We start from the raw sequence: 16,735 nt of genomic DNA, 5'->3' as shown, positions 1-16,735 counted from the left end.
TGTGATGAAGACTGTTGTGGTCTCTGTGTCTTGATTTCCTCTGAATCCCTATGGACCTCCAAAGCTCAGTGATGGTCCACTGTATTTGGGGAAAGGTAGCACCAGTATCACTGCCTTCACCACTAAAATAATGGAGGAAGACGTCTACAAAGACGTCCTTGCAGGAGTGTTTTTCCCTTGGACTTCACCACTCACAGGGGTGTTGGATACACCTTCCAAAAGTGGAGCTTTCAGTGTGACAAAGAAATCAAACTGCCTGCTCCATTACACGGGTAAAACATTCATTAACTGAATACGTTTTCCACCTTTTTATACTACACAGAATTTGGCCTCATGACTTTTTGATAGGCAGCTGTGATCTAAACTAATTGATGAAAAACAAACACTTCAGAGTAGGTTTTATATTCACTTGCTATGATTGCAAGACTATTTCTGTTTAAAACCTCAGTTCAACTGTTTGGGTTTTTACTAATTTGCATGATTTATAATATACAATTAGCCTTGGAATTTCTTGTCAGGCATATAGAAATATTTCTTACTTTGCAGTTGACCTACTAATAATACTGCCTGCTCTGAAATCAATTGAATGTTTTTCATTTATTGCCTGGAAATGAACCATCTATTCAAATCAAATAGTGATTTTTTTTCATAAAAGTACCCTGCTGAATTTAATAATCAGGGGTTGCCGGTTGTATAGAAAAGTATTTTTTGCTGATTACTTCTTGACTTTGTAAAGGTGTTCACAATAAATATTGGAGACAGACTGCTAAACGTGATCTCTTCCTCTTTGAGTAAAGTCCAGTCTACCAATTCCTAAAATCATTTCAAAAGTCAGTAAAAGTGGCATTCAGCAAACTTAATGAACTGAAATACTTACTTGGCAGAGATGATTTAGCGATGTCTGACGACGGAGTATTTGTGAGAATCTTCTGGACACTGCAGGAAAAAAAAGATACATAATTTACACACTGTGCTAAATAAAGAAAATTACTTCTGAAATTACTAAATTAAAACAAGGACCAGAAAAATATATCCAGTTTCTTGCATACAATTACAACCACATAAAATTCATTCAAATAGCCCAGATTTAATCGTGTTTAAACCTTGACCTAAAGCCTTAAATCTGGATGTTCAATCAGTTTTACAGAGGCATATTACAGCAATGATTTATAGATGCTGTGAATAATGAGGTGACAAGAGAAATGTAGAGGACAATGGAAGAGCTTTGCTTGTTCAGCATAGCAAATTTTCTCTTGATACACAAAGGAACTGAAGGCCAGAGAGAGCTATTTAATACAAAGAAAAATGTTGGTGCAAGAACAAGTGGCATAAAATAATGGTAGATACATTATGTGTGGAAATTAGAAAAGGTTTCCAAGTGTTAATGCAAACAAGTTTTGGAAGGGTTTTTTGACTAGACTAGGAGGAGCTAAAATCTGATACAGTTTCAGGTAGAATTTGGTCAGAGTTTCTAAAAGAGATTACATGAAGTACTAATACGCTATGGGGTAGGGTGCCCATGACATACTTGACAGCTGATGCTCTTATTTTAGCACTTTCCAAGTAATAAGGACCTTGCATTAAGATGATTTTCTAAGCTTGGAAAATGAACTTAAAATGTTATGTTGTACATCTTTTGTCTGAAATCTGTGACTCGAGAAATGCAAACATGACCAAGGCTTGCAGTTGCTCCTGTCAGTACCTCCATTGGCTGCCTGCACTATCACAAATTCTGATGAGGAGGGATCAATTGCAGAAGCAACAAAGGCTTGTGTAAAAGGTAGGATGCACTCAAGTTTTCACTTACTTATACTAAAATCACCAAAGACTTGCAGATCTATCCATACAAGCCTTAGGCATAGTCACAGAGTAGGTTTTCCCTCTGTACTCTACACAGAGGCAGTTAAGGCATAGAGATTGAGAATGACTAGAAAGTGCGTAGTCCATCTCTTTCTCTCTCCCTATCAGATTGGAAAAGATTTTGCTGTTTCAGATTCTCAATATTTTTGAGCTGACCAAGATGTGATAAAGCATATTCTCAGTTCTTTGTGTAGCTTTTAAAATAAATTAGTAAACAGTGCAAAAAAAAAACCTAAAATTAGTTGTTCCAATTTACAATCTGACTGTTCTCAGTAAAATATACACCTAATTTTCCACGCTGATCAAAATAGTTAATCCTTCTCCTAAATTAGATTTTTTTTTTTTTTTTCCCTTTAACTTTGGGTTGTGGAATTTAGTGCTCATGAAAGGCAAAGAACTGAGAGCCGTGAAATAAAGCAGGCTTTATCAATAGGTGATGTGCACTGCAGGCATCTACAAAGCACATCTGAAAAGGACTAGTGCCCTTTCCTGTGGTGACAGGGTAATTTGATCTCCTTCATTTTTAACTCTGGCACTTTTTTGAGTAAGGGCCTCAAGCTGTATTCAAATTGTGCTAGCCTAAAGGTTTGTTTAATAATTTTCTGTGCCTAATATCGTCACTAATGCTTACTTACTGTCAACAAAATTAATTTCTTATCAGAATCCACAAGAAAGAAAAAGCAAATCATCTCTTTTTGAGCAGTGGCTCATTTCACTAAATGAAATTGGTTCTCATGAGCAAGTGGAGGCTGTAAGTGAATGCAAGATTTATAATGCTGACAGGTTTTAATTCCTAAAAAGAATACTAGTCTCACTTCCAGTTAATTTGTAATCAATGAGCACTGGATACATCCCAGGTTAATAGGAGAAAGATTGCATAATACATACATTCGAATTTGATATTTCGTAGGTTTTCTGGTAAATCGTGGAGAGCTACTTTCAGCCACTCATCCAGTTGCTTTGCAAACTTCCGGATCACCTGTGTCAAACTGAAAAATCACTACATCAGAGCAGGTTTACTCTGTGCTTTATGCTATCAAATCTGTGAACATGTAAACACTATGAGTCAGTTATTTACAACTCACTGTTATGCAGTTACTGATGTATTTTGGTTTGTAAGCATGAAGAAAAACTTCTGAAAACATTTGGAGGAAAAGGAAAACATGTTCAAAACCTGATAAAGAATGAAATTCTCTGTACTGCACTGCTTTGATGCTTACAAACAATATTCTTCCCACTCTATACAAACATAAAGACATAAAGTCACAACTGTTTAAAGAAGACAATAGATCAAGCTTTAGGTTTCAGCTCATCTGTGCCCACATTTATACGGGTGCACACGGGGATGTACAAGCGAAGCAACAACCAGCTATGCTGCAGGCTGAAGCCAGTGAGTGAGTGATGATGGTGGGGAGGAATTTCCAGGCCAAGCCCACACAGATAGGGGAAGTGGGGGTGGAACAGGACCTGCCTGCTTAACTCTGCACAGGACAGGAACTCTCCCAGACAAGTGAGATTTCTCTCTACTTCCTTACTACCCTGCCCTGATGGCTCCATCATTTCCTGCTAAACTTCGTAGGCTGCTCATTCTGCCCTTCTTGGAATTACTCAGTATAAAGTGACAGTGTCCAAAAACAGTTGCAGGGTGTTGTGCAGGGGACCCTAACACTTGGTTCTACCAGGCTGAGCTGCACTGCCTGTAGCAATACTAGAGATATACACAAGTAAGAGGGGAAAAATGCAAGGAGCTTTGCCTTTCAGCCATGCAGCTTTTTCTGTTTGTACACCTAAGGTGCTGCACAGAGAACAGAGCTGGTAAAATAAACACGGCCATAGGACTGCTGTGCTCTACGCAGACACTTTAAGAGGACAGGGGATGGATGACAACTGCTGTACCCACTAAAAAGCAGCTTTTCTGGACAGCCAATGTCTGTTCCCAGGAAGACCCTCGGAGGATTCTGGCTGAGTCAGCAAGATTTACTTCGGGAGCTTCCATTGCAATGAGACCCTTCTTCACCCCCTCCAGTGCAGGCTATGGCTTAATAGCCACAATCTGGCCCTTTATATGCATTACAAAAGTCTATATTCACACTCAAGTCTCTCCTTATTTGCTATGAAAGAACTAAGCAGCTTGAGAAAAGGACTGCTGTTCTGTTTAATCCTTCCAGTGAAATAGATTTGGGGGGCCTGAGGTGCAAAGCTTGTAAAAATGTACGTGTCTTATCAAGGAAAGCACATGCTTATAACAGGTTTCTTGTGGAAAAAAAAACACTTTGCCTGTACTTTAGCCGTCACGCAGTGCGCATAGAAGAGCAGAACAACATCTTGAAAACATTTGCCATGATTAGGGACACCTTTAAAAACTTGAGGGCCAAATACACAGCACCATTAAGAAACTCCTGGAGCAATATTGCTAATAAATTACTCAACTTCAGGAACACATCAGTCAAATAATACTAATGGTGTTCACATATATTTAGAAAAATATCAGTTTCCTTATGCTCGTATTAGGAAAACCAAAGGATAAAACAGGTTGACTGCACTCAGTGATTACACTTCTTGCTATGAACTGTTGATCTCTGTCCTGCTTTACCAATATAAACAAGAATTCTTGGACTCACATGAGCTCCAGGTAGGAAGAGAACAGCTGAGATCTGCCACGTGGATTGAAAAAAGTGAATTTAGCTTTGAAACGAAAGAGGCAAATGCTTGCTAATATTATTAAAGTGATTCTAAAATAAACATGCATCTCTTCTTCATAGGGTAGTATTTAAGTTAAACCAGCTTGTCCAAAACTTCACAAGCATGATGTTCATGTTTTATACTCCTGGCAAGCAGAATAACAATAGGGTTCCAAGAGCGTATACAGAGACAAATGCTTAGGTTGCAGTGCCTAAATATTCATGTATTAACAAAAGGAGCAGCTAGGCCAGCTCCTCTAGTCACTGTAATTCAGAATACTGCTATGTTGTTATCCCAGAATAGCAGAACAATGTCTGAGTGTTCAGAAGACAGCGTGGCACTCTGCAGCCTGCAGACTTCTGATGTTCCCTGGAAGCTGGGATACAACTATTAACTTGATGTTACAAACCAAGAAGAAGGTGGTATCCTTTATCAGACAAAAATTAACAAGTTTTTCATGATACAAATCTTGTTAAAATCTGAACTTTTCTTCAGGATCACATCGGGTCTTCAACTCCTTTGAAGTGACATTGTGAGTTAAACTCAGGAAACTGGTGGCAGCAAGCAGCTTTCTGTGAACTGGTGCCATTCTAGAGGAAAAGACATGCAGCAAAGACAGCTGAGCTAAAACGTGGTCAGTGCTGCTAGCTATACTGACCTGTCAGGTAATGCTTGTAGTACAGTTGGCATCAAAACTCCAGAAATTGCTTTGTACAGAATTGAATCACAAACTCCCACTATATTCACTACAGTTGAAGAACCCAATACGGGCAGCATATGAGGAGGCATCCCTTGCCAAAAGTGCAGAAGAAAACTTTGAACCTGCAATCATGAGAAGAAGCAGGGATGTTTAAATTAAAATAATCAAAGGCCACAAATACCATTTTCTTTAAACAATCCTGCTTACATAGCATTTGTTTCAACCCCAGGTGTGGACTGATGGTGTATAACACAGGGAAGGCATATTCCTTAACTAGACAGGCTTATACTGTAATGCAGCACACAATGGGATAATCAACCAAAGGGTGAGGAGACACTCTGAGTTGGTGCCAGGGTGTCTTTGTGCTACTACAGTAGAGAGACCCATGAGAACCACCGTATTTTTACCTTCCATCAGTGGCTGGTGAGTGTAACTCTTTGGCTTCCACATGTCAAGCCTTTTTCTCTCTCTTTGCTCTCTGTCCCTGTATACAAAGGAATGCAATCTAGGGCTTGGTGTAAGAAGGGAGAGAAGGATAGCACATGGCTTACAGAGGTAAATATACCATTTTTTTGTCTTTGTTTTGGAAAGAAACACTACACTTTTGGATTTTTTGTTTCCTCCATTATGAAGGAAAGAGGAGAAAGAATGGAGAGAGACAAAAAAGAAAATGGGGAGGAGATTTCAGACACAGCAAAATATACCTCTGAAAATTTTCATTTAGGAAATAAAGGTATTAGTCAGTGAATGATATGTTCAGTTCTAGAAGAGTCAGAACACTGGCATTCATATATGATAACCTTCTGCATGCAATCTGTGCTGAAACGAATAATAAAACCAGGTGCAGTAAAGAGTATTTGCCATTCATATATTGTTGCTGCTCATCTCTTTCCCCAACATTGATCCTGACTCATTCCCTAATAAAATATAACATCCTGCTCTTAAGAAAGTATTCTGACACTCATCCAGCAACATTTCCTAAACATGCGTCACGTATTTCTCACATGGAAACATCTAGACTGGGTACAATGACTTAAAATACCCTCAGCTTTAAAGCAAAAGAGTATGAGAATTAAACATTGAAAGGAAGAAAAGCAGGGGATTTCTTGCCATTGTTCAGGAGGCAGAATCAAAAGACCCATTTCCTTTGTTTTGTTGTTTTTTTTTCCAGGACCTGGATGTCATATTTGAATCAGGCCCTCAGCATCTCTCCAGATTTCTTTTCCTGAACTAGAGGCCTTCTCCACATGTAATATAAACCTGCTTGCATTCCAGTGATATTTTATTTTTCAGCTCTAATTGCATGCACTGCCAGAAAACCCTCAAAGTCAGTTAAATACATAGCAGGTACAAACCTTATCCATTTCTAATGGATGGTATGAACTGCTGAGCTGCTGGATGGTATGAATGGCTGGATGAGCTGACGGATGGTGTGAACTGCTGTGTGTGTCTTCCTAGCTGCACTTACATAGAGCTGAGCAATCAGAGACTTCAGTACAGTTTTCTGGGATATCTGGGATTTTGTAGGCACCCCACCACCCTGCACCGTTGTTAACAGACCAGCGGAGCACCTGCCCTGGGTTTGTGTTGAACACTCAGAAGGATTCCTTCAAACAGAGCTCAGCCCCAACTCAAAGCTTAGAAAAGTGTCATGGACATACTTCTTGAGTTGTAAGAACTGGATTGTCCAGCATCTTATAAGGGGATATTGCTACCAGCCTCTCTGGCTGGAGAATGAAGAAACAAAAACTTTCCCGTTGCTTTCATTCCTCTAACTTGCACAGTGTTATGAGATTTAACATTATTGGTCACTTTACATACTCAAGTGTAGCCATTGTTCATTACTCATGAAAAGGATCTTTCACCACAAAACCATAAGTTTGTAATACCACATTCAAAATAAGCTCTCAGATCCGTTAATACCTTACATATCATTAAACTACAACTGTAGTTTCTAACCATACCTCATCAAAGTTTGCTCTTATTACAGTGTCTAGTATTCTTTGACAGTGAGTTCTATACATCATAATAAAGGTAGAAACCTGAAAAAGAATGAGAAGGAAACACACAAAAGATCATTCTACTTTAAGAAATCTGCTTTTAAAAATATCAGAATATAAAGAACAAAAAACCAAGTTTTATCTTACCTATGCACAATTGCAAAAAAAAAAATGAAATCAGTTAGAGTCTAGTTAGATTAGTTAGATTAGCTTTAAGATGAGTTTTCTTCTTAAAAGTAAATTCTCCCTTTGAATTCATGGATTTTTCTATGTCAATGGGGATTCTTCAAATATAAGAGGAGCAAAAAGCCTCAGTGAGATCAAAGACGAGAATGTGGCCCTAATTAGGACATAAAGAACTATAAAACCCTATTCTTTTGTCCACTTTACATTGATACTACACATGTGAATAGCATCAGAAAACTAGCAAGCTCAGCCAAGAGCAGCCAGAGCACTTTTCTCATATATGCAGATAGGATTCTCTTAATTTCTAGTCTACAGGGATAAGAAATGTACTCGGTCCCTCTCTGCTCATGGAAGCATCAGAACTGATTTTCAGTTTGTCAAATGTGTTCACAGGTTAAAGAGCTATAATATATTTAAAAACAGTTCCCCTCAAACCTCACTTGCTATATGCAATGTAACTTTAATAATAAGTGTGCATGAGCTTTAGACATATTGTACAGCTATAGTGTCAGCTGCCTGTTTTAAGGGAAGACATTTCTTCCTATTATATAAAGTAATTAAGTCCCCCATAAATAAATTCAAAGCATTATTAAACTTACTCTGATTTAAAGTCTTTATGTTTTAGATAAATCTTTCATCCAGAGCAGGGGAAAAAAGCCACAAGACAAGCTGAGAAAAGATTTCCAAACTGTTACCTTCTCCTCTGGCAGACTGGCTGGCAGATTTAGATCTTTGACATTTGGAAACTCTGGCAGTAATGTTCCCAGTTTGGATCGTGGTGAATACGCCACTGTCTGTTTGGTTACTTCTTTTTTTCCTGTTTCGTTGACCCAGGCTGCTCCTTTTTTAGAATACATCACATCATAATACTGTGAGTTTTCTTTCACTGCAATCCCATAATAGTGGTACCTGATACATAGAGAAGCATATTTTATGGAACAGATTGCTTGAAAAGTAAATAATAAAAAATGGGGAAAGAGAAACTGATAATGCCAGTGATTTCTACAGCAAAAGAGATTGTTTAATAGTTTATACATTATTAATAAGCATTGATTCAGTAGCAGAACATTGAGGTAATATATTGGGCTTCCAATTATCTTTCCTTCTGGTAAAAGTAGCTCTCTTCAGAGTTAATAAAGCTGACTCTGTTGCAGGGCAGGAAAATAATGGACTTGTTTTTTCTTTTTTCTTATTATTAAAAAAAAAAAGCATCCTAAAGCTACTTGTTGGCAGAGCTCTGCCGTGCAGCTGCTCCTTTAGTTTAGCAATAAGCAGAGGTACAGACCCTCTGGACTGGCCCTTCTGTTGTTATTTCAGCTCCCTGATTCTCAGACTGTTGAGGGCTGGTTTGATCCCTGAGAAGCCCGAGTCTTTATTGCAAATGAGCTGATCAGAAATGTTTCAAAAATTGAAAACACTTTAATGAAAAGAGAAAGAGGAAAAAAAGGCTTATGTTGGAAAGCAATGAATGGTAGGAAATGTACAGTTCAAATTATCTGCTTCTTAACTTAGCATCAGCACTGGGTTTAGATCAGCAACGGATACTACACAGCACTGTAACTCTGTGCAGACCATAGCGGGGATTACAGAGTGTGGCTGTGCTATAAGAATGGATTGATATCCTTATAGCACAATCTGTTCTACAACTTAACTTTATTGTAGGTGTTAATAGAAGCACTGATTATCCAGTCTAACTCTGGCATCAAAGCAACGATTTTTAATGATTACAAAATGCATGACAAGATTGTATTGCTCACATACTTTTGATTCACCTGACTTTCCTAGAGGGGATTTTCAATGAACTTCCAGTTTTCCCTTTATGGCCTATCAGAAGCCTATCACACCACGGTGAGAGAGTGTCTTCTGGATCCCACTATGGTGGCAGGAGAAGTTGCCATCTCCAGATGTTTGTTATACTCCCCAGACAGTGATTTCAGAACACTCCCAGCAGATCTGTTCACTTTCACCTGAATAGACTTGAGTTTGATTTGGGCAAAATCAACTTATTTTACAAATGTCACCAATTAAATCAGTGAGAGAGTACCGTCTAAGAGACAGTAGTTTAAACTAACTCAGGTGACTCTTTTCCTTTTTTTCACTCAGGGTTATCCACCCACAGATCAGTGCATGTGATAATCTCCAGCAGAAAGTGGTGGCAAAGAGATGGAAGCCCTAATCTTGTCTACCAGAACAGATGGACTGAGAGGAGGCCTGGGGGGTTGAAGCAAACTTCTAGGATGTAGCTCCCTTGCCATGCCCATTGAGGATGATCTTTATTGTCCATTGAAAATAAAAGCTATCTTGAACACAGTGTTAAATAATCCAAGGTTTCCAGGAAGCTTGAAAATCATATAGACAGCAATAGCCAAAGTAACTCCAAAGGTTTTCCAGATACCCTCCTCCTTCAGTAATTCTACCATCCCAAATGGCAAAAACTCACTGGTGCAGTTTACAAAGATTCTTTTCCAAGCCCTTCTCTGTATTTATATCAGAAAAAAAACTAACTTAATTCAGTAAACAGGGCCTGAAAGTTTGACCTGTAGAAGAATAATAAGCAGACAATACAATCGTTTTTGTGGTGAATAGTAGAATGGTTTTTACTCTCATGGATCCAGTATCTGCAGCATTCCTTGAAAGAAAGAAAGAAAATTCCCCTTCACGACATGTAGTTTCCATCAGTTTAACTAACCTCTTGTGTACATAGTTGTAGAGTTTCAAACTAAACTACAGAAAGAAATTGGCTTTCATGTTTAGCTGCCTTCTCACGGCTCACCTGCGGTGGAACTGTTTTTAAGCTCAGTGCAATAGAGAACAGCTGCATGCTTGCAGCAATAAACCCAGCTGCAAAAAAAGAAAGCCTCAGAACTGGTGACCAAGAGTATAGCACCATTGTAGCTCTGAACTTTGTAATGTTACAAAGCAGCAGTGCTATAAAAAGACTGAAGGCAGAACAGTGTGAAGTCAGATAATCTTAACCACTTCTATGGCCAAATTTTCTTTGGCAGTAGCAGGGAACTGGAATGAAAATCATACTGGCAGCAATTGGTCACCACAGCTGGTGATAAAGAGACTGGAGCGTTAACGCTTCAGCGTTAACGTCTTTACATAACTCTTAGTTGCAATACAGTTAGATATTCCCGAAAACAAAACCAGAGATCTGTTACATCTGTGCTGCATCTAGCAAGAAGTGTATTTATTGTAAAGAAGTACAATGTGCGCGTGCTCTGTGTGTGTTTATACTTCTTGTACAATATATCCTTTTCATTGGAAGCAATGAGAATGACTCCTCTGTATGCTATTTATAATCCTTGGGGTGTTAACCGTTGATGAAGATGCAGACATCCTCTTTTGGAGCAGAACTTAATTTCATAACTTATGAGGCTGCAAGATTTGAGTCACTGTGATCTCCCTCACAGGAGTAACCAGGGACTCTCAGGGGCCAAGCATCTTGTACAGCACAACCAGCATGCTTTACAGAAACCCCTTATTTGCTACATAGGGAGCAGAACCATTGCAAAGGTGGCATGGGAGGAGTATGTGACCTGAAAGCCTCTCTGATAGATATGAAGTTTAGGGTGGAACTATGCAAGAAATAATAAGTCTCATTGATTTTTTAATCTCATTGAGAGTAAAGAGACGTAATTCTTGAAGACATAAGACATCTTCAGTCAGCAAATCAAGAGCATCTTGCCCCTCTGGGAGACTCCAGACAAACTGGACCTGTAGGAGGAGCTCCAGTTTGGAAATACAGCAGCTCTCATTCCTTTAATTAAAGGGGAGGACAAGTACCAAAGTTGTAGCCAATGTCAAAGTGATTTGATGGCTAACAATGGTTACTCTCATACAAATGCTTCCATAAAGCAACTTATGCATACTTTCCATTTTTATGAACCTCCACAGAACTTATATTCAGTGCTAAATCCTGATTCTCTGAGTCTGGACCTGCCATGCTTTCCTCACATGTTGTTGGTCTAGCCCAGAAATTGCACCTAAGAGATTTCTGGTACCTTTATTATGAGTCATGTTATGGTAGCTCTGAATTTGCATTTGGGAAGAGATTTTAAGTCTTCAGTTAGCTGCTTAAATATGGCTAGTCTAGACTGAGAAAGCTGATTTATATAATCTAGGAGAAGCTCAAGGTAGGAGAGAAGACATTTAGTCGCATCAAAGAGATACTGCTTGGCATGGACCACTTGTTAGTTAACTTTAATGGCATTTCTTTTAGCATCTTAATTTCTTTTCTTTTTTTCCTTTAAAGAGTGGGTCATCCTATCTTTAGCATGTATGTTCAATTCTCATTACATATTTGTTTCTCAGCATTTAGCAATACTGTGTTTATAGGCTTTGTTTTGAAAGAGAAACTTTGCCAGCAGAATTTTGCAAACACTCTGCTCCAGGTTTTCATTTCCCCTATGTAGTTTTCCACTTTAGATCTATAGGGGCTATCCTTAGAAAACCCTGTAGGATTCTTTGAAAGCTAACCAATAAAAGCAGACCCCTAGCTTATTTTTTTAGGAGGCTTTATGTTTGCCATAAAAAGATTCAAAGCTCCAAAGATCCAGCTCCACTGGAAAAATTTAATGGAGTCCACAAGCAGAAAAGGACGTATAAAACCACCACTGTATCCTCTTTATAAATTGGTAGAATCATATATTGTCAACAACTGGAAAAAGTCAAATACCCCAGGAAGTGCATTCTTCTTTCTGAATCAATTTTTCATTCTGGTATTAGGATGAACTGTACAATCTTTTGGGTAAAGAAATAAATTAATTCCTTGATCACTTAAACGATACATTGGATTTCATTTACACAGGAAAAATGGTGGTTAAATCCAGGTTTGGAAACAATTTCGTCTTAGGCCAATGTATGTTACTACCCAAATTCCAGATAACATTCTGCCACCTGTCCTCTAAACTGAAGCATGATGTTAACCAGCTGTGATTTCCGAGCCTCCAGCAGTAGCTCCATTACCCCTGGGTGTGATTGTCCTTTACACTGTGTAAAGTGAGTTGAGATGAAAGACTTTGTAGCAACACTATGGAAAATAACACTGATGAAATCAGTAAAAGGCCTCCACTGGACTACCTTTGCAGGATCACCACTGAATCAATAAGACAATGTAAAGACTATAATGGAACCTCCATCAAAGTTGGTGTTTAAGTCCCCAAGTGGACAAATTATTCCCTCATCTGATACCGTTCTATTCAGTAAAGCCAGAGCCAGATGGGGCCCTGCGTGAGATGATAATAATACCATACACTGCTTACTTTGATTGGCCTCTGGTTCCAAGTCTTCTTGTTGTTAGCTGTGGAAACTGTTGCCTTATTATCTGCAAATAAATAGAAATTGTATTAGAAAAAATGAAAAGCACACTAAATAGTAGCTAATATAGACTGCTAAGGCAAAACAGCAGAAAAACTGTACTGCAATGTCAGCAAAATACGTGACAGGAGAAATCAGAAATAAAGCTGTTATTTTTTTCCGTAACTTAAAGAGGAGAAAGACTTTAGGATTCAGTATAATTCCATTAACTACAATTACATTACATAGAAAAAATTCAAGAATTACTGGAGTAGAATAAATTTCCTAAAAAATCTAAGGTTAGTTCTGCCTCTAAACTAAGAAGAATTATGCTTAGAATTTGCTTACTATTTATTTATGTCAGTTTGGAGGATCAGCAAACTTGGGTTTGCTACAAATAGAGGAAAATCTCCTTTTGAGAGTATTGGAGGCTACAGTTCTCTAAAGACCTTCACAATCCTGCCATTAAACACTCCTTTTCCTAAAAGATGATTCACTGAAAAGATTTTGGTACTTGACAGGGGCAACACTTCTACCAGGGAAGACTCACTGTTGCGTTTGCAAAGAGAACTTGTAATCAATTTATCCTCTGTGGAAAACAAGTGCATCTCAGAAACAGCAGGGTATCATCAAGAATCTGGACTCTAGTCTGTCAGCAGAGATTAAAAGAACATTGCTACTGTAAAACAAAACTTCTTTAGTGCCAGACGCGTTTAAGGAAATGGATTAATGAATGCAGATTGTGCCTTCACTAATCAGAGCCTCTGACAAGCAGACTAGTGCTGATGAAAAAGCTCTGCGGGGCTCAGCACCTCATAGGATTGAACCCGATTCTCAGTGTGATCTGCAGTAGGAGGAAAGCTCTTCTGGCAGAACAGTCATGCAAGAAAGATTTCAGTAAGCCTTGAAGATTCACCTCCAAAAGGGATTTCTTCCTCTTTAAATTTATAATCCGTTTTAACTGTATTTTCATCAAATAAATCACTACATGTTTACTCTTTGGGGCAAACATCAACTAATATTAAAGGAAAACAAGCATGCAAGAAGAAATGTAACTGTTCATCTAGAAGAAAACGTCAATTAAAATTGATTAAATAATATGGATTTTTTTCTCCATTAGCCATTTTGCCACTGTGATAAATATTTAATCCTGATTGATGACTGAAAGCTCTGGAACACATATTTGGATCAAAAGGTGCTACATAAATAAAGACATTACAATGTCACATATTTGACCATTTTTTCTGTATTTTTTATTTATTTTTTCAGCAAATGTATAATCAGCCTCTCTTTGTGTCGTGTAAAAACTGACCTGTGTTGGTTTCCAAGAGCTTTGCACAACGTGGCTCATGTCAGAAACACAGCATAGACTCAGAGCCGCTAGGTTGTTCAGCTTTAATTTCTGAGCAAAACTTCAGCAAACAGTAAAACACTTTTGTGGAGCTGTGAAAGTTCAGCCTAGCTGTTTGATAAATGAGCAGACAGGCAAGCAGCCCTTCTTTCTTTTTTTGTATGGATTCAATGAAGCCTGCCTAAAGAACACCACATGCTGTTCCAGCTACTGATCTAACATTCCGCAACATCTCAGCCTTCCAAATTCCCTTTAATTACACATTAATCCCACCCCTCTCCCTTTCATTTTCTGCAGACAGGGTTGGGGGCTCCACAGGGCTGTGGGAAAAAAGGCAGTGTTGAAGAACTTCTTTCTGAGGATGAGAGTTTGGGGCTAGGGGATTTAAAAAAATAAATATTTCCTCCTTTTTTGGTGGTAGCTGTCATTCAGAAAATACCATTCCTCTCCAAAATTTGATTTTACAGCAGTAGAATCAAAAGTAAATCTTAATATTAGAGATACTTTTACCTTATTTTTTCTTTTGTAACAACATAAACCCATATTACTTTCAAGTCTTCCTAGTAGTGATGAAGTGTTGCAATGCATACTGTAAATGCTACTTTATGAACCATAAGCCATGGGAGTTCCTGGGATTTAAATAAATCAGCCAATTTCTACATACCAGGGCAGAGGTGATCAGGAAAAAGAGAAGAATAATGGAGCAGTTGATCAGATGATCCTTTTTTCTTGTCTTTGTTTGTTTCTTTTTTTAATCCCAGCACAATTTAAACAATGAAAAACAGCTTCCAAAATGCAGCTGGAAAGTATTCATCACTTCAAATATTCTATACCAGTAATTTAAAGAAGACAGACAGTAATGTAGCAAACCTTTGGAAAAAAAACAAGTCAGGACTTTTGACTTAATGCTGCATATGTAAAGTATGTATAACATGGCATACTCATGCATGGGTGCTCATACACGTGAGCATGGGTATTTGTGTTTGGAATAAAACAAATGAAGTACTAAATGAACTAGCTGTTCATATAAAAGTTTATATTCAGCTACTTTTATGCAAATCCCTGTGCAAGGATATTGCCAAAGGGAGTGAGGTTTCCCCAAAAGGAGAGATGCAGCCAGATCAAGGCTGGACAATGTGGAGTTCACTGTGTGCTGAAATCAATCGCAAAAGCAGAGGGCCCAAAATGCTGATCTTTAGAGTCATACCTTCAGCCTGAGAAGTCACCCTATAAAATACATCATCATTGTGTTCCAATTTATTAACTTTTAATGATCTGCAGACGAAATGAGTTAATTTTACAGCTGGGTGGGGAAGGAAGGGAGCTCCTAACTGTCAGACAGGAAAATTCAGGTTTCAGTCTAAAAACCAAGTTGGATCATTTTCCATCCATCACTGCAGTGGGCTTGCACAATCAAACGAATCAGGACCAGACCATGCAGTTTGAGCTGCTTTCTGAATGGAGACCAGTCCCTGTTCTCACAGCAGTGCTGGCTTCTCAACAGAAGCAGTGGTAAAAAGATCTCATGGGTGGTACCAAGGGGATTTTGGAGTGGACAGGCTTTTTACCATTGTCCTTCAATGGGACTGAAATTTCATACCATACTTCTCCAAAGTAACCACAAATCAAGCTGCCCTATGAGATATGCGAAGTAAAAGGGTACAGGTTTTACTTTTTTCCCAAGTAAAATTCCACCTAAAATATGTGGCAGTTTTGACTGTTAGGCATTATTTTATGCTACTTGGCTTTTTGGTTTTGAGACAGATGTAGACCAGGAGTTTCATGTGCAAATAACTTGTGTCCCTTCTATATTAGCCTCAGAAACCAATGCCCCTTTAATTTCATTCTCAGTTACTAAACTTTAGTCATGTTTTCCCTCTCTTTCTTCTGAGCCCTGCTCAAGATCTGATCTTGCCTTCTGCCTATAGAAGATTTCATGCCTTTTTTGATTAAAAAAATAATTAAGAACTGCCCATCTGCAACTCCATAGATTTTTTTGGTGATTACCTACTGTATACATAAGAGCCAAATACAAGTCGTTACATGATAAAACATATATATAGTTTATATGTTTTCAGGGGTCTAGTAGACCCGCATCAACATAACACTTTTGCAGACATTCCTTATACCTGGTATTAGAAACGCCTATGCAGGTGGAGCATAAGGGGACCTTTTTCTTCCTGACAGGCCTTTCCTTTCTGAATATATGGGGCAGCCAAAGTGAACACAGGAAAGAAAAGTCTTCTCATATTCTCTCATATTGAGATTACAACATTGGGAGTACAACATTCAACACATATTGCACAAATCTTGGAGCTAACAGGATTTTTATCCCTTTTGCTTTTTAAATCTAGTGGAAGTGTCTGAATAAACTTGAATTAAATATCTGGTTGCTTGTATTATTGGTTGTTCTTAAAATAATGCAACAAAAAATAAACAAGTTACTTGAGCATCCATGCAAAACACAGAAAGCTTCATGAGCAACACCTAGAAAAATCCACTTGCTCTGTAAAGGTCTGTATTGTAATCTGCACAATCTATTAACCTTAGACATGGCTAACTGCAGGAGTTGTTCCGTTACCCACAAATAGCTGCAAAGGTGCATTCCTTTATCCTGATTACTGCCAGCTGTAACTTCTACTACTGCATCTCTCC

General features: G+C 38.3%; 1 protein-coding gene across 2 annotated transcripts in view; it reads right to left on the bottom strand.

The window, feature by feature from the left end:
* The window catches only part of RFX4 (regulatory factor X4), a 93,320-nt gene that overhangs the window by 35,951 nt on the left and 40,634 nt on the right, over positions 1-16,735 (bottom strand). For both annotated transcript variants that reach the window (XM_062602618.1, XM_062602617.1), the window contains exons 5-10: positions 12,696-12,757; positions 8,124-8,337; positions 7,207-7,284; positions 5,201-5,364; positions 2,749-2,849; positions 878-936 (exon numbers count right to left, since the gene is read on the bottom strand). In XM_062602618.1, the coding sequence (XP_062458602.1) occupies positions 878-936; positions 2,749-2,849; positions 5,201-5,364; positions 7,207-7,284; positions 8,124-8,337; positions 12,696-12,757 (678 nt within the window). The remainder of the gene's footprint in view (positions 1-877; positions 937-2,748; positions 2,850-5,200; positions 5,365-7,206; positions 7,285-8,123; positions 8,338-12,695; positions 12,758-16,735) is intronic.

This window comes from Pezoporus occidentalis, unplaced genomic scaffold (genome assembly GCF_034315485.1).
Source record: "Pezoporus occidentalis ecotype Australia unplaced genomic scaffold, CSIRO_AGI_Poc_V1 ctg78, whole genome shotgun sequence".
NCBI classification, from domain to species: domain Eukaryota; kingdom Metazoa; phylum Chordata; class Aves; order Psittaciformes; family Psittacidae; genus Pezoporus; species Pezoporus occidentalis.
Note: the sequence above shows the minus strand (reverse complement) of the source record. Positions and strands in the feature narration are given on the sequence as shown.